Consider the following 27965-nt stretch of genomic DNA (forward strand, 5'->3'; position numbering starts at 1 on the left):
GGGTGGGATCCCTCCTGCAGCTATGCTGGAGATCTCCCTGCTAAAGAGGAATTGGTGTTGCCTGTGCTCTGTCTGCATCCCCACACTAGAGGCAGCTGCTTACAAAGCCTGGTCAAACCTTGTCCTAGGGGCTGAGCCAAACGGTGGGCAAGTGTCTTGTCTGATGTGCCTGGCCTCACGTCAGCCTATGTATTAATTGGTGGTGTGTTTTGAGCAGCTAGAATGCTTTTGCTGCAGTTCAGATATTGGCCTTAGCATCTAGTCAGACTGTAAAGTGGTCTTAAGGTGATGTGCAGGTAGAGTTAATGTCCAGAATATTGGGGGTTTATGTCTCACTGAATCCATAGGCCAATAAGAAAAATGTGTTTACACAGTGAATGGCTTTGGAGGGGGCTACAGTTAATGTATTTAATCTTCTTAGAAAGTTGCTTGAGTTTTGGAGGGTTGTTCAGATTTGCTATGATGTTAAAGTAAAATATTTCTAAATGCTTTCTTTCCCTACTCTTCAGAGTCCCTTTTCTTGCTTTCTTCCCTCTTTTCTTCCCTGCTTTCCCCAACCTCATGGAAAAAGTTGTAGTCTGCTCTGCAGAAGAGTTGTCTTCACATGAAAATTTGTATTCTGGTGGATGCTGGAGTTAACTTTTTAGGCTGGGTTGTCACCTCAGTATAGCTACTTTAGTATCTTTAAAGGAAAAAAGATTATTAGGCTGACAGCAGTTAGCAAGTACCTGTAGTAGGGAAACTTTACCCAGAAATGATGATGCTTTTGCCTCCTGGAGCTACCCAACTGTTTTTAGTCCAAACTGCTGTGCTGCTTTGCTTTGAGCAGAAGGCTGTGGGCACGTGGGGACACTGGGGACGCTAGCCATGGGTTGGGCTGGCTGACCTTCAGATGCTTTGGTACTTGAACCATGCTTGAAGTTTGTTCTTTTCTGTTTTAGAAACCCCAGTTCTTGATGTTGAGAACCTCAATCTCTCAGCTAAGCAGGGTTTAAAGGCTGGTTAAGGCAGAGTATGTGAAGCTTGTTACAAGAACTCCCTTTCCTGAACCAGTACTGTGGTGTGGTGAACAAGTTGGCCTGTAATTTTCATGTTGCTTTTGCCAGGCTACATTTTAACTAAAAATGGAAGCTTGTGCAATGCAGACCTTCTTTTCCTAAGTAGCCTGTCTACTTTTGTTCTTGAATGAGCTGTCTTTAATGTAGAATTGAAAATACCTCAGTTGCCAGGATTGCATTCTGCAGGCATCACAGGATGCTTTCAGCATACCTAACTGAAAACTTAACCTGGTTTAAGAAATTAAACTTTGTGGAAAAGTTTGCTGTTATGCTTCCTTACTCTTCTTGCAGGCTGGTTAAAGTAGCTTTTTTTGTTTTGTTTTTGTTTTTCTTTTTTGCAGAAGGCATATGAAATCTGCAACACCTCTCCTGCATTAATGAGGGTGCAGCACAGGACAATAATGGTGTGTGTTTTGGCCTTTGCTATTGTGTATTCTGTGTGCTGTTAGTGTTCCAGCATAATTTTACTTGTTTACATTTCAGGTAATTCTTTAAGAATTTAATTAGATTTCATTATCTCTGCAGTGTGGGCAATTTTTTTCCTATCTTCTGAAAGTTGAATATAGCTGATCTTTTTTCAGAACTTAAAAATGGTCATGTCATGTGTTTGTGTCTTTGGGGGGGGGAGGGTGGAGCTTGGCCTCTAAGTGTGAGTTACTGTTTTATGTCTAAAAGTGTGTTGTTCTGGCAGTAACAAACAAAACTGCTTACACTGTGATGGTTTCATAATCACAGTATTAAACTGTTCATCTGTAAATGAGCTTGGATGAGGATGATCCATATCCTAAGTAGCTTAACCTCCATACCAGACACTGAAGTGGTTTGTAAATTTTCCAGCTTATAGTGAACTGTAAAATCAGAAAGACACATTTACATGTAAGCATTTCAGTTTAAAGTATATGAAGTTGTTGACTGGCTTTCTGATTTAAGATTATTTTGCTTCAGTCATTCTTGCTTTGCGCTTAGAATAATCTTCCGCTGTCCTGATGCAGTGGCTCTGACTATGTACGTTCGGGTGTCTATTGACATCACCTATAGCCCTTGTCTTCCTGTGTGTTAGTGACAGACTGCAGGTGTTCTGAAGGTATAAGCGGTTGTCTAATGTTTCAGATCTTGGGGTGAACTATAATTATTACTTTGTGCTGCCAGAGTAAAAAAATTGTTCCAAAATCTCTTACAAGAAGCTTTTTCACCTTGCTACAAAGCCAGTTTGTATGTTAAATTATTACAGTTTTCCAGACTGCAAGTGTGTGAGTTACTTAATATGACAATTTTTACTACTTAGTATCTTTAGTGATTTGAAGTCGTAACTCTTCTGGAAGAGTGTTGTGCTCTCGCTTGAGCTTCTTAGTAGGAGGTTTATATAACTTCTTTTGATAAAATAGGTAGCTTGATATTAACTGTGCTTGCAAAGCAAGCATATGTCAGGAATGGTATTGAGCAGAAATAATTTCAATGCTTTGTAAATGCAGTTGGGGGGGCACTTTGTAGTGCAGTGAAAATAAGTCTTCTATGAGTGAGACAATGTTTTGTTACAATCCTAAACTCTCTAATAGTAGGGACTTCTGTTGTCACTAGAGGAGAATTGATGATGTGAGGATTGCAGGAGTTTTCTTGGAAAAAGAATGTTAAAAGTTCTTGACATGAGCAAGTCTTTCGGTTATGTTAGTATTATTAAAGCAGTGCCCATTTCCTTCATGAAGACAAGCCAGCTGTTTAAGTTAGCTAACAAAAATTAGTCTGTGCTTTGATGGTATTTTGATTTGTTAGGTTGGTTTTTTTTAGAAACTGGTATTATTTCTTGATAATTGTACTAATTCTGGTTTTGGGTTTTTTTTCCAGAATTTACATGTTTGACAGCAGAAGTTGGCTTTCTACTGTAGTGAGAGAAAATGTAAGTAGAGAAATCGGATAATTTCTTTTTCCTAGTGCTTGAGAAAGTCACACTATTTTTAAAGAGTGTCTAACTTGAGGTTTCTGGCTGTTAATCTGTGCAAGTCTATACTTTGGCATGTGTATTCTTATGTCAACAGGAAGAATTTTTAAATGGCCAGGAAACCTGGTAAATAATAGATGTTAGTGCCTGCCTTCTTTCAGAAATGGAACTGACAAAGCAGAGGGAGACCATAGATGAAACTGTTTCATCTCAGTGGGGCAGGGAACTGTAATAAATAAAATTATGAGAACAGTTATTCTCTCATGAATGAAAAATTACTTATCTGCCATGTTTGACAAAAGAAGGCCAAATTTCTTTTGAGCAAAGTGGCTCTTGTCAGAATGATCTTTTCAGTGTGTCAGTATTATTTAAACAGAACCTGAAAGTTCCAGAGTTTATGTTCTATGTGATCATAATTATTACTAATAGTCTTGGAACAGTGAAATATTCATTACCTTCCAGACTATAACATCAAATGTTTCCCTGTTGTAAAGCCCTTTATTCTGTGAGGAACATTACTAGTTAGTCATGTGTTGTGTAGAAAGGATTTGCTCAGTTAAACATGTTACTATCAATTACTAGTTATTTACATGGTTTTCAAAAAGCAAGCAGCAGGCTAGCCCCTGTCTCTTTCTCTAAATCTGTCTTCTGAGATGTTCTCTACTTGGTTACCTTGGTCAACCCTAGACACCTCCAGTGTTCTTTTTTGGAGAAGCAGAAACTGAAACGGAATACAGTGTTCCCAGTGTAGACAAACCATTGCTTTTACTCAAAGGCATTATGCTGTTTTCAGTATTTTCTGTCCTATTTCCTGTGTAATCTTTTGTTTTAACCAGTGCTGGTTATTAAGCCAATGTCTTTGAGGTATTCAGTGCGTGTTCTACAGGGTTTTTTCCCCCCATTCAAATAAAGTTTGTCTCTCAGAAGCTTGTGTGATTCCGTAGATTTCTTATGTTGTGTTCCTGTATACCTTTTCTATGATTTTTAACTTCTGAAACTATGGACCCCTTTTTTGGTGATCACTGTATCTGGAGGTATGTATACTTTAGGATCAGAAGGCAGCCCCGAATTTTTTCATCTTCTATTTTGGATCATATAAATGGGGGAGAGAACACCTCAAATTTATTCCACAAGCAATTCTGATCTTACTGTGTTTTCTATTGAATAAAGGTCAAATAGGGATCAATATATACTTCCGATTAAATAGCAAAAAACCTCTCAGCTTTTCAAAGCCAATATGGTGTCAAAACATTGGAACTAATGGTGGATTGTTTATAATTCCTTTGTCATTGTGAAAATGTACAAGCTGCTGTGCATGTTGCTAATAGGATTTATGGTATCTACTAGATTAGTGCAGCTTCATTTAATCAGATGACCTGCTATGTGACTGTCTGGTAGGCATAACATGAGCTTATTATTAAGGTTGTGAAGTTTTGGGTCTGTTTTTGGAAATTATGTGTTTTGCTTTCCTTCTAGCTGTTTTGTATCTATTGGAGTGATGCATATTAGCAGGAAAGATGTTGAGGGAACAAGTATTGGACAGCCTATTCATTTGGGAGAAGGTGGTTTGGCTAACCTTCTAATGAAATTATTGTTAGAGTATTATTACCCAAGTACAATATAACATTAAACCTTTTGCGTTACCAAAGTTTGCATCAACAGTGGCTTGGTGGGGTTACTTTACTTTTTGGTAGTAGCAATGTATAGTTAAAATACCTTGTTGCAAACAAGGTTTGGCTATCAGGGGATAGAAGATCTAAATATTTGATTTAATGATAGCTGTGATTTAAAATTGTGTTCTCTCCTTGAATCTGTAGAGATAATTCACAGGACAGGCTGTTTCGGGGAGGATGGAAGACTCTGTCCTTCTTTACTTTTTTTTTTTTTTAAATAGGAATGGTGTGAGAAAATTAAAATACAAAGTGGTTAGTAAGAGTTGCCTCATTGCTATTACCAGGTGGTTTTTCGGAGGAATCATATTTAGTTTTTGGATGAGTTGTATTCAACTCTTCCCATTTCTCTTATAATGTAGGCAAACAGTCTACATATAAATGTGATGATATTAATGATACCTTGGTTTCAGTAACTGGACTTAATTGCATAAACAGCTTGAGCTCTGGAAAGGACACTAGAGTTGTAACAATGAAATGAGTGATTTTGAGTTCTTCCTTAGTCTTTTAATTGTTCTGTCACTGTTTTCTGAGTAGTGAGCTTTGCCTTTAAATTAAAATTATTATACTGGGGTCCTAAGTATATCTCTATTTGCAGGAAGTATGTGCAAGTTTTGTAGATTTCATAAGGCTTTCCATTCAGTTCAAAGATTCTGTGTGAAGTTGTTCAACATATACATCCACTGGGCAGACAGTCAATTATATAACTTTCCTTTTGCATAGGAATATAGCTCATGTAGCTTAGAGGAAAAACAAACCCCGAAGTTGTTACTTTGAGGTGAGTGACACAAATCGTTTTGACATAGTTGAATTGTGAAGTTTTATCATAAATGGAAAGTAATAAATTAGGTGAAGTCAATATGTGATTTTCCTGTGTGGGGAACAAAGTGACTTTTCTATGGGTAACTTGTAAGAAGAGATTAGAGACTTGGGTCATTTGGAGTAGTGAAGACTAGTAAACTGACTTTGCAAGTATGCATATTGTTGTCCCTAGCAAGAAGAGAATTATCTACAAGGTATACTTGTCAACAAGATTAGGGGGAATTAGGCTTAGAGCAGAGACACTTAAGCATTTCAGCCTCTGGAAAGGTCTTGAATGAGTTCAGCAAAGTGAATGTGTTATTCTTGAGAAGACTGCCTTCAAGAACACAGTAACATATTCAAAAGAAAGTGAGGTAAGCATGGGTTTGGCTGCCATCTATTTCCTTACAGCTATGGTGATGATTTGGAAAAAAAGTGTGTGGAACATGAGTAGTTATTTTTTGCATGAGGTTTGCTTGATTTGGAAATTTTGTAATGTCTTTCAAACCCCCAGAAATACAAGCATCATCCAGTTCAAGCTTACAGTTTCTCCTAGAAACCGTCCTTTAAAATGGGGGTGAAATGCCTTTTAGAACATGCAAAGAAACAAAAATACATTATTTCCTGATATTCAATTGTGCTAGTTTGTGATGAGCATATATGTTGAACAGTCTCTGCTTGGTAGTTCTGCGTATAATACGAATAAATGTGTATAAAAATGTCCCATGTATCAAGAGTGAAAACAGGTAAAAATATTTTGTTTTCCTATACATTTTCCTGACTTTACCTGTTCTTGCTCTTTTAAAGATTTGGGTGTGTTTTTCAAATGCTAGACACTAGTAAATTCTGCTGATTTACAGTATAGCTGAAAGGTACATGAGAGGATGGAACCCTTTTTCCCCCACGGATCTCATGTTTCTGCCATAAATTTAATTGCCTAAGACTTAGTGTAAAAGAAATAGAGGAATCACCAAGCTGGTTGTCCCATAAATTTTACAGTCTGCTTCAGGGAACTGCTATATTTTAATGCCCTTGGCTTCATTAGGATTTTTGTTTCCTGAGTGTTAGTGAGTTGGCAGGAATTAGAACTTCCTGTTGACGTTGAAGCAACAAAAACTACAAAGGGGATGTGGAAATCTGGTTTAATTAATTCCTATGGATGCTGTCAGAAATGCAGTCCAGAGTTTGGAGTTGCTGGGAATGTGTGGGGGCTAATTTATGACTCAAAAAGTGTATCTAACTTCGAGACAGGGACTTGCTCGGAGATACGATGTTGGAGGTGGGAAAGACATGAAGGGTCCTATGCATTCGGCTACTAATTGTCATGCAGCAAGTAATGAAACCTAAGTCCCACCTAGCAAGTGGCCGAAGGTCAAGATCCATAAAGCTGCTTCAACAATAGTAGTTAAGTTCCCTGAACAACTTGCTGCCTCGTGATAATGGAGACAGTGTCTTATATGTAGGTGTGAAGGTTTCTGCAGCGATGGTAAACCATTTTGAAGTTGTTCATTAAAAAGAAGCTTTCCTTAAAATGTTAGTGAGCAGCTGTCTTGATGTGGAGCTCACAAATAAAGCATTTTAGGAGGTTAGCTGCACAATAGGTAGGGCAGGTTACGTATATGCATGTTGGACTTCCCTGTGTGGCAAAGAACATTTATGAAATGACTCCGAAAGTTGAATTCCATCAGTTGCATAGCGCACACATTCTCTAGTAACATACAACTTAAAATAGCGCCAATTTTTGTATCTGCTTTGACTGACATTAGATTATTCATCCTATTATATTTAAATAAAGCTGCATGTAAATTTTCAGTGTAGTTACCTGTAACTCTGCAGCTGGAATTCTAGTGTCCTAAATCTTTATCTTAATCCTGTCCTTGAGTTGCTGTGACCTTGAGCAAAGCTTAAGTTTTGGGTCGCTACTTCTTTCTCTGAAACAGGAATGATACCATCTCTAAATTCTTTGTATTCTGCCTGGAGAAGTTAGTATTTGCTTAGTGCAAAATGGGCTTATATATTAACTTGGAGAATGGCAGAAAGAGAACTGGATATCAAAAAGCTAAAAGATCTGAAAATTTGCAGTTTATTCTTAAGAACAGCCTTTAGAGTTTAATTTCCTTATGGCAAGAGTAGTGCATACTGTTTCACAATGTGTGTGAATACACAGGAGCTATGGACAGTGATGACTGCATGTTAAAAGCTGTAGGGACACCCAACCACAGAGTGTTTTGTCTTAATTGTAGAATGAACAAAATGTCTTGAGAAACAGAAGAGCATTTGAAACAAAAGGTGGTTATAGGATAATAAACCACTCTAGATAGGTTTTGTCTTAACTGGATTTTGGACTCTGCTGAACAAGCAGTCTTAAAGGGACTTACAGATGACCCTGGGACCAGAAGAGAGGGAGACCTAGTTTCACAATACAGTGAAAGGGCTTTGAAGTTGTGTGAATGGAGGTTTTGAGACAAGCTAGCTACAATGACATTTCTAAAATATGTTGGGTTTCAGAGAGGAGCATAAATTTGTAAATGATGATACAACAAGATGTGACATTTGTTCCTTGAGGTCCTTGCCTTGGAATTCAGGCCACTATGAAGAGAACTCTGAGATATGTCTGGTGATGTGGGATAGCAACATTTAAGGAATGTTAAACTCTTAATAACTCTTTTGAGGCTTCTTGTCTTTTGACAGTGATGTTTGCTCCGCTGCTTTAGTTTGCCTCCACAGTATATTCTCTGTTACTTTGGTAAAAATTTGGAATTTATCCTCATCTTTCTCCTTGGGAAGGGCTTTAGGGGAAAAAAAAACCAAACACAACCAACACACGCATGCTTGCAAAGATAAATAAGCTGATTAAATCTTAACAGAATAATATGTAAAGCTGCTAGCAAAGCATTTGCTTTGTTTAATAATAAAGGGTCAGTTCTGGCTAATAAATGTTCAAAAACCATGCTACTAGTGTTTACTTATAAACTCCAGGTGATCTGTGTAGCATTTGAAAATGGAACAGATTATCTTGTTCTGCAATGAAAGATAAAACTTCATCAGCATGTTTCCTCAGCATCTCATATTGGTATCAAGCTGCAGAGATTTTAAAACAAAGTTCAAGAACAGCTGAAGTTTAGGTATGGAATGCTAGGGAAAACACCAACACTATCTTTCTGGAACAGTGGCTTTTAAATTTCAGTTCTATGCTTAAATATCTAGATGGTTATTATTTCGGAAAACAGTCCCATAGTTCAGGGACTGTATAGGTAGTAGTTGAGAGTTTTCAGTGATCATTATGATTTATTGAGCCTCTATCTTGCTGGCTGCGGAGTACAGCAGGCAGAGGGATACGTGTTAGTAATTTGGTGCTTATTGATGCTAGGAAAATAGAGTCTTAGAGGGGGAAAATGTTTGGCAGCAGTTTCTCAAACTCCTCCCTTCATCCTTACATTCAAAAAATAATAGTTTTATCCTGACAACATGTTAGAATCTATTCTGGATATCTCAGGGAGACAATTTAGCAATTGTCTTTACAAAAAAGTAAAATCCTGAACAACATTTGTGAGCAATCTCATTTTATTCTGGTATTGGAACACTTCTCATAACTGCTGTGTTGCAGATAGCATTCATAATAGGTCTTTTCTACAGCATTTTGCAAGTGCTTGTGTCAGTCTGTAAATGCTTAAGGTGCTTATTCTTTGGTAGAAGGATTTCTTACTCTATTCTTAAAACCTACAGAGCAGTTCTGATTTTCTTGTCTAACATTAGGGTATCTGCTGGTTCCCTTCTCAGAAATTTGAGTTTATACAAAACCCAATCAGAAAAACACTAATTTAAAAAAAAAATTTGCAAAAATGAGACCTGGAGGAAAGGAGTAAGTCCAAGTAGTATTTTAGTTACTGTGGCTGGAAAAAAGTGAAGTATATTCATGTGTGGTAACACCTTATTCTGAAGAGATTTCAGAGAAGTATTTTCATGTGTGTTCCAATACTTATAAACCAGTCTGCCTTTTTTCAAGTGGTGTTTGAGGTGGCTGGAAGGACTTTTCTACTCCAGTAACTTCAGGCTATGACTGCTACTGATTCTCATTATTATCACCTGTCTTTCAGATTTCTGGTTGTTTCAGAGGTGGCAGTGAAGCACACCTTTAGCACAGGAAAATGAGTGAGCTTGACCAGTTACGCCAGGAGGCTGAGCAACTGAAAAACCAAATCAGAGTACGTATTGTATCCGTAGATCCTGAAGCACCAGTACAGATGAACTGTCATTTGTGTGTTTTGAGGAGAAGAGAGATGGACAGAAACGATGTGTTGAGTTAAATAGTTTCACAACGTCAGAGTTAATGTTGTGGATATTTAGAAAGGGCAAGTGCCTGTAAATGCTTTAGGAAGTTATTTTTTGGTCTTAAATATTACTTAGAAAATAATAGTTATGCAAATAATGCACAGAATGCATTTAATCAAAATAAATGTTTACTGAAGTCTTTCTGAGGCAGACCATAACCAATGTTAAGCAATGATCTGCTTGAAGTGAGGCCAGCTTATTCAGGCCTTTGTCCAGTTAGGTCTTGAAAACCTCCAAGAATGGAGACTGAACAGCCTGTCTGGGCCAGCAGTTCCATTGCTTGACTGTCTTCATGGTGAAAATTGTTACCTTTCTTTCAAAAGAAGAAGAAAATTTCTGAGTTATAAATGATCAATATGCTCAATGTGTTCTGACAGCAGACAGCATATTATGTTTGTGCTGCAGTTAGGCTGGGTCCTCTCTGGTTGACAAGCAGAAATGCTTTCTGAATTTTGTTTTGAGTGTGCTTGATCAATTTGACAAAACAGAGAGAGAGCGTAAAGAAATGTACAGAACTTTCTCCGATTTCTCCAATTTTCTTCCATTGCAGGATGCTAGGAAAGCATGTGCGGATGCCACCCTGGCTCAGGTAAGCATTTAAGAGTTTAACATGAATTATGAAAATTTGTCTCCTTTACGAAAAGAAAATATGGTATAAGAAGGTAAGTGCAAGTGAGTATTTTTTGCCTCCTTTTTATTAGTTTTTTCATTTTGCCTTCAGGTGGTTTCTTCCAGAAATAAGTACGCTGTTTACATTTGTCCAGTTTTTGAGAGCAGTAGCCTTGAGCAATAGCTTCTTAAAGAAGCGACTCGGGGCACATCTCAATGGAAAATAATGCAGGGGATCCTCTGTGTTCTGCTGCAGATATGGTGGTAGTGCAGTTGCGTTACCGTGGCAGTCTGAACCATAAGACCTGCTGAGGTTAACCTACTTATTTCCTCATGATGCTGCACTTATGTCTGAACTGCTTCTGAACTCGGGCTAATACCTTTGCATCTTGCTGTACTATCACATTTCCATCCTATTGGCGTGGCTTCAGCCAGCATGAACTTGGGGAAAGGAAAATTTGTACTCTGGAGATACAGCTCTGGAGATGTATCTCATGGAGGTACAGTAGCATTTTTTTCTAGAAATCTGGTAGGAATTTAGACTGAAGCAGCTTATTATGGCATTGGAACAGGTGGCAAGTCTTTGTTTTTTTTCTAGATACATCATGAATCAATTTACTCTTGTCACCTATTTCACTATATTTGCTTGAATGCTGACTATTAATCCTGTGTGTCTGATTTAAGATAGCTGGTACAAAAGTGATTGATGTCAGCTTATTAATTTAAAATGTCACTAAAGTATCAAGTAATAAAGGTATGATCAGTATTTATTTAAGTGTACATACATATCTTGTGATCTCATTTTATATGAGGCATGATGTAGAGTATTTTCCAGGATGAAAGTTTGGAAAAAGAGAAAAGGAAAAAAAAAAAGCTTCATTATTAGTTAATATGAAAGATGTCCACCATGAAAGGAGTTTATTTCAGGAAAGCTTTCTTAGCTGTTCATCTGACTCCTAAGCTGTGTTGATAGCCTTTGAAGAGAAGCAGAGATCTTTACTCAAATGCACTGGCTAAAGAATTTTGTAACACAGACATGAGAAATATGCAGACATTATCCATAAAATAAATTTAGAAACTCTTGGATTTGTTGTGGAGTCTACTACTTAAGGAAGTGTTGTACTGTTTTGGCGGGTTTTTTTGGGTGGTTGTTGGTTCTTTCCAGACTGGAGAACTTAATTAATTTAACAGCATAATGACAGCTAAACTTCCTCACTTTGCTATTCACTTATTCTAGAGGCTACTTTTATGTTCAAGAAGTTACATCAGGAGTACTATGAATTTGATAATCATATACTTGGAAGGGAAAGCCATTTGGAGCCGAAAGCAAGTTATTAATTCATTCTTTAAAGGTGGAGACATGTTTAAAGCCTGATATACCTCCCCCCACCCATCTTTCTAGAAAAAAAATGTTAATCTAGTGCTTTTATCTGTACAGGAGTAGAAAACTCAGATCAAAGGTCTGAAATCCTAGAAGTCTGAGACGATATAACCGAAACAAAGTGATTTCTGAGACTCTATAAATGCAATAGAGAGGCTGTTTTCTTCATTCAATAAAGATACAGCACATAAAATGATGTAACTTTTGATTAGGCAACTTGTAAAAACTCGGTCAGTGTTGAAAATGTTGGACTTCACACTGCATTGAAATGCTCATTTAAATGTAATTGGGTATGATGTGTTACTTCTGGAACTCTGAAGTGAAAAATTCAGTGTGTGACACCATTCCTGTTTCAGATCACAGCCAATATTGACCCAGTGGGGAGAATTCAAATGCGCACTAGAAGAACACTCCGGGGACACCTGGCTAAAATTTATGCAATGCACTGGGGGACTGATTCCAGGTGGGTGCTAGTGATAACAAAATTGCATCACTGGCTTCACTGTTCTTTGGAAGTTGGATGCCGAGGTTGCTGTTACTTTTCCGTTTCTGACCATTAGGAACTGCTAATTCCAAGAGAACTCAGACAGCCAAGAGAATTCAGAAACAGTTAATATCACTTTTTCACTCCTAATGTCTGTGTTTTTGCAATTCAAATCTAAGTTTGATGGCACAATACCTGTCTTTGTTTGCTTGCCTGAAAAATGTAGTTGCAGTAGCACATGAATTTTGAGGAGCTGTGGAGATAGAGTAGGTTTCATTATCAGTTGTCTTTTTTTCCCCTAAATGCTTCCTCTTAACTACTGATACTTGGTTAGAGAGAAACTAAATGACAGTAGCGTCAGCTACTTTCATTCTTTTTTCTTTACAAGAATTTTAAGGCACACTAATGGCAGCAAATTTTCAGACTTCAGTTCAAAGAATACGTTGCTGCTTCCTTGCAGGAACAGATTAAAAAAAAATCAGTTTCCCCTTAAGAATTCTGAAGTTGCAGCTAAGGTGTTTGTAAGTTACAGGTAGCCTCTGCTGGAAGCTTGATACTGAACTTAACAGTCTTAGCACATTTGTGTAAATAAGCTGTGCCTTATGGAAGAACTGCATGAACTCTTGTGTGTATCCATACAGTAAATACACTAAAGCAACAAGCCAAGTGCTTAAGAAAGATGACAGTATGCATCATGAAGGTGCATACTTAAACTTTTAGTTTCCGAATTGCTTAGTACTTAAAAATCACAATGAACACAATTGTTACGTTGAGTTAAACTCGGTGTTTTGCACCTCAGTTTTCTATGACTGTGAAGGAAGCTAATTTCCACAGATAGGTAGAGTTTATTGCTTCAGGCTTCTCTTCAGCATACAGCTTATTTAAAAGATGGGGATTCAATTTGTTTGGCAAATTGTTTCAAGATTGCTCTAAAATATAACCTAGAGAGAAAAAAAAAAAAAAAATGCAGAGAGACTGGAGTACTGTGATTGCCCGGTATTGTTCAGCTTGAAAATGGTTGGAAGAAGATGCACAGAACAAATTTGAATACCATATTGGAGTATTTTATCCACAGTGACTTAGAAAATGTGGAGACTATACAGACTTCTCATGTCAGTATATCTGATCTATCAAATGCATTCAAAGCAAGTAAGAGAGCTCTGAACAATGAATTAGGTGCGTCACATTTCAAATGTGATCGCTGGGTGGGGGACTGAGGTGGTGCCAATTTAGAGTAAAAATCTTCTAATACTACCCTTCCATTAGCAATATCTTTGCTGCGTTTTGTTTCCATTGTATTTCAGTGCTGACATTCATTCAGGGGTTTTGGATGTTTTGTAACTTAAATTCCTGTTGTAAATGTAGGAAAAAGGAAAACATATTGATAGCGTAGATTGCCAAACTCCAAGAATCTGAAGGCTGCATGCAGAACACAGAAACATTGATTCTGTGCAGGATTTCTCCATCAGTTTTCAAGATTGAGATGTTACTTATATGGCTACAGTTTTCCTGAAGTCAGAATGTGTTAACATGCAGGTGTTCTATCACATGGTTCTGTAAAATTTAGCATTGAAATTGGGTACTTGCAAAATTACTTTTATAGTGCTAATACTTGAATTGAGTAATGCCGCACTGTATTTAAATGGTTTCAAGTACCTTGGCCTTGATAGTTGAGGCAAATGTCTTTACAAAAATGATCCTTCTTTTTTCGTGCAATAATTGTGTTTTCCTCCTGTCTCTTCTCTAGGCTTCTAGTTAGTGCCTCCCAGGATGGCAAACTTATAATTTGGGACAGCTATACTACAAACAAGGTAAGACTTGATGGGTGTGTTGCGATGTAATACAATTGCAAATACAAAGGAAGGAAATGTTGCCTGTCGTGATGATGGCCGCGTTAGTTCAATGGTCCTAAGACCAAATTTTGAATTGTCTAAAAGAATAAAGTTTGCATTTAAAGAATATAGCAGTATCTTAAGCACATTGTGTATAGAAATGTGCACCACAAATGGAAAACAGTGGAATACTTAATTCTAGAGAAGGCTTTGATTTGTTTTGGTACTGCAGAGAAACTGGTCAACAGAGGGCAAGAAGTAATTGGCAGGTTGCACCAGAAAGGTCAGAGAATCAAGCATAGCTGTAGTAATTTGGTGTCTGCAGTTAAGTATTGAACGACTTGGTGTATAGATAATGGGTCATCACTTTCTGGCTGCAGTCACGTGATGCAGTTCAGGATTACTTTTGCTTTCATATGACAGTGATTGGTATTTTCTGATTATGGTTACTGCATCAGGGCTATCAACAATTCACACATTGCCCCTTTAAGTTGGGTTGACAGACCTGTTCAAGCCTGTTGTGCATGTCCAGGAGCATGGAACTGACTTTATTTGAAATAAATTTTCATGGCTCAGCTAGTCATAGCCTTAAAAGCAGTTTTGCCAATGTGCTGGAGCAAATGGCACGCTACAGAGGAGAAAGAAGCAAAAACAAACAATTGCAGCATCAACCTCAAAAGCTAGGATTATTGTTGAATCCCAGTTGTGAAATTAATGAATCCATAACTTCTCTGAAGAGTAATAATACTGCTTGTAAAAAAAAAAAAAACAAACCCCAAAAATAAAAAATAAAAACCTTCTGGTTTTGCCTTCATCCTTCTCCTTTGACCCCAGCCTGCAGGAAAATGTGACCTAATTACTGTAACAGGTGAAAGATAAGCTAGTAAAATAATCGCTGTATACCATGATTTCTGTATTAGTACCTTCAGTTCTTACATGAATACCAAGTAATCCATGGCAGCATCAAGAGGCAGAAGGCAGCTTTCTTAACTGGGGGGAATGGAATCGGAGGTTGTTATTAGACTGGTAAAATTTTTACTAGAATCGGAAATAGAGCTGTCCAGCTGCAAAAATGTCCTCCCCCCATACCTCTTGGCAGTATTGATTCAGTGAAATAGCGATTGGGATGAAAACAAAAAAACACCCACCCCAGAAGAAGTGAAAAACCCCAAACAAAAAACACCTCCCCCCCCCCCCCCCCCCCCAAAAAAAAAAAAAAAAAAAAACAAAAAAAAAAAAAAAAAAAAAAAAAACAAAAAACAAAAAAAACCAAAACCTGAAAAAAACCACAAAACCAACCAAACCACCAACCCTCTGGAATGATAGGTAGCCAACAGCTTGGTGTTGAAATGGTATTAAACTTTGATAGGTAGCCAACAGCTTGGTGTTGAAATGGTATTAAACTTGACCAGGTAGCACCTGGAAGCCACTAATGCAAAAATACTTGAATGATAGTCTGTGGATGTTCTTTTGGCAGTAACGCAGTTGTCAGAAATATCAGCTTTTCCTGATGATAAAATAAAATGATTCAAGTTTATTATTCTGATAGTTCTTTGGTAGAAGGCTTCCAAAAACGAGCTGGTTCTGGTTTTAGTGCAGTGTGGTGGTGGTGGTTTAACTACTGATTGCTGTAGGTTCACTGATTACTGTATATTCCTCTGCTACTACAGTAATCTTTACTGTTTACTTAAATGCCAGAAGATTGTTAATATTGCATGAAATCTCACAATATCTATAAGGATATGATCACTTTCTTAAAGATGTTATGAACAAATTTGAAGGATGAATGCAATGAGTTTACAAGATAGAACAGGTTTAGCTTCGATAATTTTTTTTAGTAAGTTCTTTGAGCACAGCATGACAAGGAAACATGGGGTAGTTATTTAAATGTGAAGCTTGATTGCTTGCAGTGGGTTTCCAAAGAAGGATTTAAATGGCAGTGAAAGCGATTTCCTTACTTGTTCATTCGTAGCATAGCATCTAAGCCTGGAATTTGCAGTTCTGCTGACTGTACTTGGACGTCAATATTTTCCTGAATCTATAATAAACCAATAGTAATCAGAGCACTGAAATGAAATAATTTTGTTTTTACAAAAATTGCTGATTAAACTGAACGCAGGAAAGGCAAATGTGAGGTATTAATTACGTCATTACAAGTAATGATGTGCCTGGTGAGCTATATATGCAAATTACTCTCAAAATAGTTTGATACTCGAACAGCCAAAGACTTTTCACGGTTTTCTTCTTGTCCTTTTGACAAAAAGATGATGTATGTCCTGAGAGAAGTGAAAAACTTCCTGCTAATAAATTACTGAACCAGTTGTTTTGCAGATGAAATACATTAATGTATTGGTTTCAGGTGCATGCTATTCCCCTGCGTTCATCCTGGGTCATGACCTGTGCATATGCTCCTTCTGGAAATTATGTGGCTTGTGGTGGTCTTGATAACATCTGTTCCATTTATAACTTGAAAACTCGTGAAGGGAATGTACGTGTCAGCCGTGAACTAGCTGGTCACACAGGTGAGTGCCTGTTCAGAATGATCTAAGTTACTTAAGCACATGGTGGAGATTTGCAAAAAACCAACAACAAAACAAAACAAAAAAACCCCAACAAACCACAACCTTTTAAATATAATTTCCTAATTAAAGAGAGAAACTTCATTGTTCACCTCTGTTTCTCAGGTGGGACCGTAGCTGCGTGCTACCTGTTTTTAAATGGCTTTTTCTCCCTCCTTTTTAAAAACTTTTTTTTAAGGATGATACTCTTTGAACAAAAGAAGTATAATGAGAATGTGTTTTAACTTTTCATAAGCAAGACAGCTGCCTTCTGGTGGAGCTGTTTTTTAGTTGCAGAGATGTGGTGTTGCTTCCTCTTCTGTTTTTACTTCCCTCCCTTCTTCCCAAAATAAATAGACTAATTTTTGCCTTCAGTTTCTAAGGTGGGCTTCCTTGTTGTTGATGAGAGGGGTAGACTTGTAGGCTTTACTTGGTGAATTAGGTTGTAAACTGTAGCTGCAAAGTTGTCCTAGTGACAGGTGAAGCAACATTTATCTTGTTAGGTAAGAAGGATTGTAGAAACGCAGGTGTTAATTTTTGAAGCAAGAAAATCCCTCAAGGTGCTTAAAAGCTACTGTTTTAAGTATTGGGGATAAGTTGAAAGTTTTTGTTTCTGAACAAACCCAGTGTCACAAAGTACCTACTAAAGCAAATTCAGTGGCTGAAGAGGTTCTCACTTCCCGAAGAATGTACAGTTAACAGAGATGAGCACCATATAAGCAGCAGTAACATGAAAAATGTGAGCTGCTTTTGTATATTGTCTGACAATGGACAGGTTGTATTTTTATTCTTCTGTGAATGGGCTTGGAATATTTTTCAGAGGAAAGCCGTGTGGGTTGTTTCTTGAACTCTGCTGAAAATGAAAACACTGGCTATTTATTAGGCACTTGGGCATCTTGTAAAGTTCTCACATAGTACTGAGCCTGCCGCATACATCGGTAGTCTTCTGCATTCTTGTGGAATCAGTAATACCTCCAGCAACCTGAGTGAAGGAATGAACTGTAATTAGGCATTTCTCCTAAAGCTGCAGCTCTGAAGCTGCGTGTCATCTTTATGGTCTTTTTGTTTCCACAAGGACTAATCCAAAACAAAGGTAGGTTGCTCTAAAGGCTGTTAGCTTGGCTCCAGAGAAAGCCTCTAACAGTTCTTCAGACAAAATGTCAGGTGGGCTCTGTGCCTTGCTGGTTTTCTGGCTATTCAGAGTAAAGAAAATGGTATAGACTGCTCACTGAAGCAAATAAGGTTACTCAGAAATAAACAGTTATACGTTAATGAATTTTTATGCAGAAAGTTAAATGTGAATTAAAGTATACTTAATGTTACTTAATTTTCTTTCAGCTGTTTTTCTTGCAAAGCATGTTTTATTGATTTAGAGGAATTCTGTACCCTGTGGATGGTGTTAAGGGTGTGAGAATGCAGTGCTGATTTGACCTTCCAGATAGTGGCTGTGATATGACCAGTAAAGTGATTTCCAGGAAGGTGCTCTTCTCTTCTCCCCCTGCCTCCTGCCCGCCCTTCAGGACACAGGGAAGTTCGGAGTGATGTTTGGACACAGGGAGTTTTAGGTTGCAGTGTGTGGCCATGTATATATCAAAATACTGAAAAATATTTTAGCAATAAAAGGGCATTATTTCTATTGATATATAGCTTCTTAATGGTCTTTATAGTTATAAACTATATCACTGGGGAAACGGTTTACTTAACATGAGAAGTGGGATTTTGCTGTAATACAAGGAATGTCAAAGGAGTACATTTGAGGCCTGATCAGTTTGTGTGGAATCTTCTTGAAGAATGAGCTGCATTTCTGTTCCAGAATTGAACAAAGCCTATAGCTGGAAGCTGATGTTTACAGGTTTCATATTTTGCTGTAGTTTGGATTTTCAGAAGATGTTTGTCTGAAACAGAGGCGGCTGGCAGGACAGACATATTTTGTAATCAGTTGTTAGCTTGATAGTTTGGCTTGTGGTACCTCAGTACCAAGATGCTTTAGAGCTTTCAGATGAAATTTTCTTTGATGCCACTGTTGGGAAACATCTGACGTATAGTCTCTGTTCTCTGTACTGACCAAGAATGCAGTTTATTTTTTCTCAGTAGTTGCATGACACTGTGGAGGTCATAAGCATTTGTTGTTCCTGGATGCAGTGACATTACAGATCCACTTTTAGAGAAAGTTTAGTGTATACAGTGCAGGGTTACCTATACTTCTCGCCAGGTTGGCCAGTGGATTCCATGCTTCTGCCTCGCTACACCCTCTTTCTCTTCTTCCTCCTAATCTTCCCACTCTACCAACAGAAAAATTGGCAAGGTGTCTCCAAAAGTTTCTACCCTCTTTGGGTAAGCTGCTTAAGTTTTTCTTCTGTGTCACAGATAACTTTGTTTAGGCTGACTTGCTGTGATGCCAGTGTATCACTGTGCTAGCGTGGCGGTTGAATTGGGCATGGTCTGTAAAGAGCCAAACATTTTTGTTTGTCCAAAACATTGGAAGTTCCTATATAAAGATTGTCTGCGTTTGTATTTTAAGCTTATATAGTAGTTCTTGCTGCATCTTCAGGAGAGGAAGAAGCAACATAAGCAAGCCAGTATGCAATGTGAAGAGTAATCTCTGGTCTTATTCATCAACTTTTTATTTTGTTTTCAGGATACTTGTCATGCTGTCGTTTCTTGGATGATAATCAAATCGTTACCAGCTCTGGTGACACCACTTGGTAAGCAGTAGAATGTTGACGTGATTGTTAGTAATGACTTTTCACAGCTATACTCTATTATTGAAGGAAACTTTATTCTTCGTAAACCTAATCGTCACCCAGAAACTAAATGTGATTGATTATTGTTCATAGGTCATGTTTTATTAGTAATGGAACAGCTGGACTTTGAAATTTTGTGAACTTTGGCTGTTTAGTTATGCCCATGTTCCAAAGACTCTGGCCTAATTCTTTGTGTTAAGATGGTATGGGAAGGTTTGGTTTTTTTTTTACTGTAACTATTTGGCTTTCAGAAATAAGTGTATTAGACTAATCAGTTTTCTCAAACTTGTTTAGTATTCAGTATGTATTATTTGTAAAGTCATTTTTAGCTTTTTCTAACACAGAATTTAGTTTAAGTTGTTATTCAGAAGAGCTCTTAGAAAATATTCTACAGTGACAGTAGTTGGTTTTTTTGAGGAGAATGTAGGTGTATGTCTTAAGCACTAGCTTCTGAACAAAGAAAGACCTCAATCTTCTTTCATGGAATTTTCTATTATATCTAATTTCTAAAAGCATTACAGTTCTCTGACCCAGCAGTTCTTCTAGCAAAGGTTGTGCAATAAATACCTTTCCTACACAACGTCAGTCTCTTTGAATGTCCACCTATTAGTCCACCGATTCTGAGTAGCTATTGAATATATATGTTTGGTTTTTTACACAAGAATGTTTCTAAATATGTGTTGGTGGTTTTTTTTTTTTAAAAAAAAACCAAACAAACCAACTGCAAACAGGGTTTGTTAAAATTATGCTCTTTATAAAAAATACAGCCGCTTCAGCTGTAGTAACTGTACAGTTGTCTGGTTGACAGTTCATCCTTAACATCGGTTCAGCAGGGCTTCAAAGTACAGTATCAAAGTATTTGCCTAGTGCAAATCTGCCACCATTCTGATTACAGAAATTAAAAATCTTCCTTAACCGTTTGGACCTCTTGTTAGGGAGGTGATGGTGTTCTTTCATCCTTTTATACTCTTAGATTATCACTGTAGTAGTGATCTTGCTGTGATTTTGCTGGGCAAGTGGTGCAGCTTTGAGATGGCAGACATACCGAGGATGTGTAACTTCGTGATTTAAGTTTTTAAAAGGAGAAAAGCTGGCTCAGCTTTTGCTATAGCCTTAACACTGCTGCTTTAAATCAGCCTTGTAGTAGTACTGGGCAATAGTCATTGGCATGTCATAAGAACTTTGTGTATAAACAGCCATGAGTATTAGTAGTTAGGTTTTATGCACTGTTTTAATTTAAATCTCTCAATATTTTAAAATTTAGGATAGCTTTTAAAATATTCTGTGTGCAGTTATCCTGTAACATAACCAAATAGTTCAACAAAGAATGTTTGTTACTGCTACTCATATATTTCTTAATACTTCATGGAGTTTTCCTTCTTAGCAGTGATGTAAATGAACAGATTTAGGCAAGAATTGCGGTCTAGACCTTCTAATGGAGTGCAAATATGTTGATTTTTGCCTTTTTAATTATTCCTTCAAGCGCTCTCTGGGACATAGAAACTGGTCAGCAGACAACGACATTTACTGGGCACACTGGAGATGTCATGAGTTTGTCTCTTGCTCCTGATGCCCGGTGTTTTGTTTCTGGTGCCTGTGATGCCTCTGCCAAACTGTGGGATGTTAGAGAAGGAATGTGTCGGCAAACCTTCACTGGCCATGAGTCAGACATCAATGCCATCTGTGTACGTATTAACTTGAACAAAAGACATGGGATTTATAAATTTCTATTTCTCTGGTCTTTGCTTTTGAGCATGTGCTGTATGAGGTAGTATTATGGCATATTTTCTTTAATAGCTTTTGTAGCTGGGGAAAGTGCCTGAAGTTTGTACAACTTCAGATCCATTGTGGTAAATGGAAACAGTGGCAGTTCTTTGCATGCTCTTAATCACTTCACTGGTTTTTCCCCTGTCTCAGTAGTGGAGAGGTGTATACTCTTCTTTGCTGCTTTCTCTTTCCACTCGGTCTGTACAAAACGGTATATTCAATGGGACGGAGGAATAGTCTGAAATAATGTGTCTTTTTTTCTTTCTTCTCCTCCCCTGTTAAAGTTCTTCCCAAATGGCAACGCATTTGCCACAGGCTCGGATGATGCTACATGCAGGCTTTTTGATCTTCGGGCTGATCAAGAACTTATGGTTTATTCACACGATAACATCATCTGTGGCATCACCTCTGTAGCATTTTCCAAGAGCGGACGTCTCCTCCTAGCTGGTTATGATGACTTCAACTGCAATGTCTGGGACACACTGAAAGCCGATAGGGCAGGTAAATGGTTTGGGTTTTAAAAATTATAAACAGTGTGGCGTACTGAATGTGTAAGTTGTCGTATAGATGGACATGGTAGCATTCCCTGTCTCTTTAAAACTCTGTGATAACCTGTTTTAGGATGACGGGTGATGAAAGTAGCTTAATGGTGTTAATAAATAAATTGGAATACTGCTAAAAAATAGAAGGGAATAATGGATGCTTGAGAATAGGAAGATTGCTATTAAAGACAAGGGTTTGGAAGTGGAGGGCTTTTTTTTTTAGACTTTATGGCATTTTTCAAAAATTAAACCTTAATGTTGCTATTTATATAAATTATTTTTTTTTATTTGTAGCAGTAGCTGTAGAGAAAGCAGTGAAACAGCAAACACTGGAGATTATCTTTTGAGGAGATGAGTATGAAATTTATGGTTCAAAGATAATTTAACTTTGGTTCTTTAAAGTGAAACCTCGTATTAGAAAAAAGAAGAAAAGGTATAAATTAGGCTGCAAATGTTTTGTTACCTGTATCAGAATAGAGAGGAGAACAAGCACCTACTCTTACCAAGTAAAGTAGTCTAGGGCTTTTAAAATTATCATAGGTGGGTTTTAAAAGCAAACAAAAACCACCAGACAAGCAGAATATTCTTCCACGTGCATTTGTGAGTAAGTTATCTGGTGCAGACTGACTCCTTGCTTTGAGGGGAGCACATACTGCAGGTTGAAAAAAATGTCAACAATCATGTAATCTTGGACTATACCAAGATAGTTTCCACTGGGTTTGTTAATTTCTGTTTCTAGCAACTTTGTTTTACCACTCAGATTTTATTCTTTCTTCCTTCCAGTATTCATGATAGTTTTTATCAGTGCTGAGAAGCTGCAACTGTGGATACTTTGTTCATATATTGTACAATAGCATTTGGTTCTGTTTGCAAGTTGGTGATGCCGAACACAATTATTTTGGTACTGAAATGCATTTTATGAATCAGCCTTGTCTGTGTGTTGAGATGTACAACTCGAGTTTCTTGTACTTCTGATTGAGACCATAATTGGGTGTAGAAGCTTGCATGGAGATGAATTGAGATAATTCCCTTGATTTGTGTTTAGGTTAGTTTACAGTTGGCTGTATGTAAGTACTGTGAAAACAATTACATGGTTTTCCCTGTTTTTTTCTCTTTGAAAGACCTTCATTAAGAAAAAGAATAGGAGGTGGTGGTGATATTGCTTACCTGTAGGAATGAGAGACAATTCCTTATACTGATCTGGGTTTATGGCCACGTACCCATGAAGTCTGATTCTTTATTTCCAAGTTCTAGAACTGATTTCAACAAGTACTTTGTCAAATGTTCTGCTTATTTGAGATATTCTGAGACTTGAGATTGCTGAGCAGATTTGACACCTCTATTATGCCTGATTCTACATTAAACGCCTTGGTTATTTATTCAATTCAAATGTAGACTGCCTGGCATGCTCTTTTACCAAATTGCAGCGCATAACTAATGTGATAGTAGACCACATCTTGATATACTGATGCTATATCCACAGTACACCCTAGGTAACCCCATGGTATTTCTCTTAGCTCTGGCAGCGGTGTTCGGTATCGCACTGAATTTCTGAACATGGTATTGTCTGCTCCATCACGATTTGGTTTCTGCTGCAGGAGGGCACAATTCTGTGCTGAGGCTTAGACGCTTGTATGGGTTTAAAAGGATCTGGAGATTAATGGTGTTACTCGCACAGTGTTACTGCTTTTACAGAGTAGATCAGAAATGTTACTTGTCCAAACATCAGGAATCCTTGTATATCAAGTAGTCATTGTTACACAGACTTTTAGCAGCTAAAAATACTAATTTTGAAACGTATTAGTTTGTGTAAGAACTAAAACTGACTTAATTAATGTTCTGTATTGGAGAATAGTAAATGGAGGGGGAAACCCCAAAATATGAATGAGGAGAATCCTATGAGCAGTGTAATTGATGCTGGGAGATTAGTTTTAAGACTGTCAAGAATATCTTAGCTCAGTGCTGTGGACGAGAAAGAGCTTGAACATAATTCAGTTTTCTTTTTACCTGCTGCAAATCCTTAAATTAAAGGGGATAGAGGAAAACATTGACTCCCTTAATTTTTCTGTTTGATGTGCCGATTCTGGGTTTTTTAATACTGTAATTGAATTGTACCAGATACAATCTATTTGTCAATATGCGTATGTAGGAGTTTGTCTTGTAAGTGCTTGTGAATGTAGTAAGATAAAATTAGATAAAAAATGCTTTAGTGTTCATAACATAATTCAGCCTAACTTCTGATTGTGCACATAAAAAATTTTGTAAAAATCTAACTGATCTTTATCACTGTGGAGAGGAAATACTATGAGCTGTGCAGTGTGTGGTTATGATTGCTATGACATTGTCAGCAGAATTTTCAGGGTGGTGACTTGACAACTCATGAGAAACCAGTAAAGGTCATAATGTGGGGAATACACAAGGAAAATTTTGGAGTAATGCATTTACTCTATTACCCCCTTGCAAACTCATCCAATTATATCTATGTTTGTGCTTATAAAACCAAAAGCATTTAAAAATTCCAGCTATGTTTGTTCAAGATCTTTGATTGGATATGTTGACTAATCCAAATGTGCGTGTCTCTGTTACTGGAACTGAAATACGAAATCATGAAGGTAATGTGTTTGTTACATGTTCTTATTTATAGGTGTCCTTGCCGGTCATGATAACCGTGTCAGTTGCTTAGGTGTGACTGATGATGGTATGGCAGTGGCAACAGGATCATGGGACAGCTTCCTCAAGATCTGGAACTGAAGCAGGTAGGTAGCCAGTTAATTAAGACTCCTTGTTTGGGATTCAGAATGCTTTTTTCCAGGCCCAAACAGTGCTGTTTTACTCATGCTGCAAGCTTATAGTTCAGATTAGGAAAGTCACTGCAGAAAAAACATGTTTGTGTTCTTAAAAGGCTATTTGTTTAATATATGCAAGGACATTTTTGTGATGAACTATTTTTGGCATATTTTATTTTCCTGTTTGGGATGACCGTATGGTCTTCTGAGTCTGGGTTGGTAAATAAATGGCATTCTTGACAGTGGTGAGGTAATGGCCGAATGTGTCAGTGGGTAGCGAGAGCAAACTTGAAACTTGATTGTGGTTTATCAAAGTGCAACTGTTAACAAATCTTTCTATGTGTCAGAAGAGCAGCGGACTCCATGACTGGAAGAAGTTTCCAACGGTTGAAAATTAAAAATGATAGCATATCCAATCCAACCATACTAACTTGGACCCCCATCCTCCCCAACTTCAAAGGGCAAGATCTTTTCCGTCTCCTGTTGCTGAAATGAAGAGCACAATTACCTTTCCAAGAAGAATTTCTGTGTTGTAAGCAAAATGAAATTGTGCATTCCTTTTGGGACCATTTTTTTTTGTCTTGAGAATTTAAAAATGAAACACTATCATAAAAGCATGACCAGAAAATAAACTTGAGCATAATTGTGAAACCGTTAGCTTTCACTGTAGTTTCCAAGTTGAAGTTAAGGACTTTATCTCACACACTTGCAAATTTTAAAGTCATGTTTGTAGCAGGATTTTTTTCAAGTTTCCTTTTTAAATACATTTCTTTATGTATTTAATTGAGCAAAACAAGGGAGTCCTAGCCCAGAGCATCTGGGGGTTGTTAACGCTGTAAATTTAGTCCCTAATTTTTTTATTTTATTTTTTAGTATCACAGATAATTGTTGCACAAAACTTGGCATATATAGGATAATGTTAAGCAGTAAGGTAACCAAGCACATGCTGTAAAAGGTAATGAATGCTTGTTTAAAGAATCCTTTCACCTTTTATGGATAACAAATGCAATCCTTGGTCCCTCCTGCCCCCCCCTTTTTCACCACACTGATTTTTTTAATCTGTTTTGGTTTTGTCCACTTGAAAGGGCAGTTTATATATCCTAACACTATCCTATAAGTCTCAACAACCAGGAATCTCTGTTTTCAAAAGAGACCTATCCTACACTTGGGTATTGAGTCAATTCTTTGTGTATGAAATGATGTACAAATCAATGTTTTGAAAATAATGATCTTGAACTTTCTAAGTTAAACAAAAAAAAAAAACCTTTTTTGATTGTTTGCCATATTGGGTGGGTTTACTCTTAGAATCGCATGCTGTAGAAATGCTAAAAAGTGCATATTGGACTAAGTCCTTAGATGTTTTTTCTTTGAAGAAATAACCTGTTTAAAAACTGTAACCATTGTCGCTGTATTCATTTATTGTTGCTACTCTGTGCATAAATCTATGAAGAACTCGAGTACAAAGCTATGCACGTTTTGGAGTAGCGTGATAAGTCACTTTTTTTTTTAAAGAAACAGCCTGTTCAAACAATCGCTGTCAAAGATTCTGGGGTGTGGGAGGAGGGAACCTAGACCATCTTCTTTATAAATCAGTTCCTCACAGCCAGTTCCTCTTGTAGGATGAGTCCTTTGCATCTGATCAGAGTCATTTTTGTAATGAGCAGGTTTTCCTGGCTTTCTTTTCAAATAAAATGTTAAAAGCAGCAGTGTTTGGACAGCAGATTGTTCTGTTAAACTTTCCTATCTTCTCACTGTATCCAGAAATGCTCCTTCCTAGCAGCAGTAGTAGCTTTTCTCCATTTTGTTTTTTCTGCAACATTCTGTACAAAAATGTGCTGTAATTGTGCGTTAGGCCTGGATTTGGCATAAAAGATGAATTCCCTCTTACTCTCTCTCATGAAACTACTCTGTAGAGCTTTCTCCACGCCCTGTATCCCTCTTCACCTTTTGTATTTAATTTTAAAGTCAGTGTACTTCAAGAAAGCTGGATGCAAGATAGATACTATATTAAAATGTAATGTTATTTAAGATGTAATAAAGCAGTTTGACATGAGTTTTGACTGATCTGTTTTGCAGCTTATTGTTCAACTCCCAAAACTGTTTCCGGCAGGATTTGAGTTATGAAATAAACATGAGGCACATGTATGCTGCCCCACAACAAATTGGTCAGCATTTTAAAACAGCTTGGATTTTTAATGATTGATTGGGCAGGGTATGCAGTACGTTAGGAGGTGTGTATTCATGTGCAGAGATGTGGGTTTCATTTTAAAGCAAAACGGAGCTGCGAGATGAACTAAAAGGCTCATGGGGTTTGTTATTGGAAAGTGTCACCGGGATGTGTATGTGTAAATATGCAATATGTGCTAAGGCTGAATGCCAGGGATGTGGAGGAGCTTAGTGGCTGCAGGCGTTTTGCTTCCTCCATTCGGAACAATGCAAGACAGACGTTTCTTGGTTTGATTGCTAGAGCTGCTCAAAAGCTTAATCAAAAACTGCTGGTAGCTCTCTTAGCTCAACCTCCAAATGAAAGTCGCTAGTATGATTCGTGTGGTATACATCACAAAAATGCTTTGTGGAATATAAAAGTGTAACACCTGAAATAGGAAATCTGCAAAATGTTCAGTAACTTCTCTTAAAACTTTTGTGTCCTTGAATAGGAAAAGAATTGAGCGGGACATCTTGTGTTATTGCCATTTGAGGATCTGACCAAATAAGCTCTGTTGTCCTTGTTAGCTGTCCTTACTGTAGGGATTGAGAAAGGTAAGTAGTTGTCATTTTAATGCTTGGTAAGAGCAAAGTCTCCACAAGGCGGAACTGTATCTAGGAAAAAAAAAAAAGGATTTCATACCCACAGAAGCAAATTCCTGAAACGAGGTATTGAAAGCATTTGGTTTAACAGCTTGGTATCGGTCCACTTGAGGGTTTTGTTTTGTATTTTTAGTCGGTAAAGTCTCTTCTCTTGTTCTGACCTAAACAAAAGTGGTTTTTCCCTCATTTTGCATCAATCGAGAGGAATTCCAATGCCATGGCTTGGTTTCATACCAAACATGGAAATTCTCAGCCTCAATAGAGAAGTTTTTAAAAGCTGTGAGTATGGAAAATATGATGGTGACATTACTTTAGCTAGCAGCCGGTAACTGCAAGCTTTGGGTTTTTGGACTGCAGAGTACTGGTAAGTAGCTCGTGGCTGGAAATGCTTAAATCTGGGAATTCAGATTTAGTCTTTTCCAATTCCAAATGGTATAGCTGTTTTTTCCGCTCATGTGGTACATTTTTATTCCAACGGGTGTTTCATCTGTGACTTTGTCTAGTCTATAATAAAATCAATGCAGACATGATCTGTCTTACCTTCCTTAATCTCTATCCGTATGTTAAATTACTGCTTCTTGCCTGTGCTGAGAATGCCTTTGCTGGCAATAAAATCGCTGCCAAGATAGTAACCTCTTGTGTCAAGAGGCTAATGTG

The 27965-nt window shown here is 37.5% G+C and overlaps 1 protein-coding gene across 8 annotated transcripts in view; it reads left to right on the forward strand.

Annotated features, from left to right (window-relative positions):
* The window catches only part of GNB1 (G protein subunit beta 1), a 45033-nt gene extending 18480 nt beyond the window's left edge, over positions 1-26553 (forward strand). For 2 of the 8 annotated variants that reach the window (XM_055799337.1, XM_013299616.3), the window contains exons 2-13: positions 1400-1462; positions 2901-2952; positions 9563-9670; positions 10348-10386; positions 12144-12250; positions 14019-14082; positions 16463-16625; positions 19300-19366; positions 20889-21090; positions 21457-21673; positions 24359-24470; positions 24848-26553. In XM_055799337.1, coding sequence (XP_055655312.1) covers positions 9614-9670; positions 10348-10386; positions 12144-12250; positions 14019-14082; positions 16463-16625; positions 19300-19366; positions 20889-21090; positions 21457-21673; positions 24359-24465 — 1023 coding nt within the window. In that variant the 5' untranslated portion in view covers positions 1400-1462; positions 2901-2952; positions 9563-9613 and the 3' untranslated portion in view covers positions 24466-24470; positions 24848-26553. Of the gene's footprint in view, positions 1-1399; positions 1542-2900; positions 2953-5707; positions 5840-9562; positions 9671-10347; positions 10387-12143; positions 12251-14018; positions 14083-16462; positions 16626-19299; positions 19367-20888; positions 21091-21456; positions 21674-24358; positions 24471-24847 lie in introns of those variants that run through there. The other 6 variants (XM_055799338.1, XM_027787598.2, XM_055799339.1 and 3 more) reach the window with 5 other exon arrangements.
* The last annotated feature ends 1412 nt before the right edge of the window (positions 26554-27965 follow it).

The sequence above is a fragment of the Falco peregrinus genome, chromosome 3, assembly GCF_023634155.1.
Source record: "Falco peregrinus isolate bFalPer1 chromosome 3, bFalPer1.pri, whole genome shotgun sequence".
Lineage (NCBI taxonomy): Eukaryota > Metazoa > Chordata > Aves > Falconiformes > Falconidae > Falco > Falco peregrinus.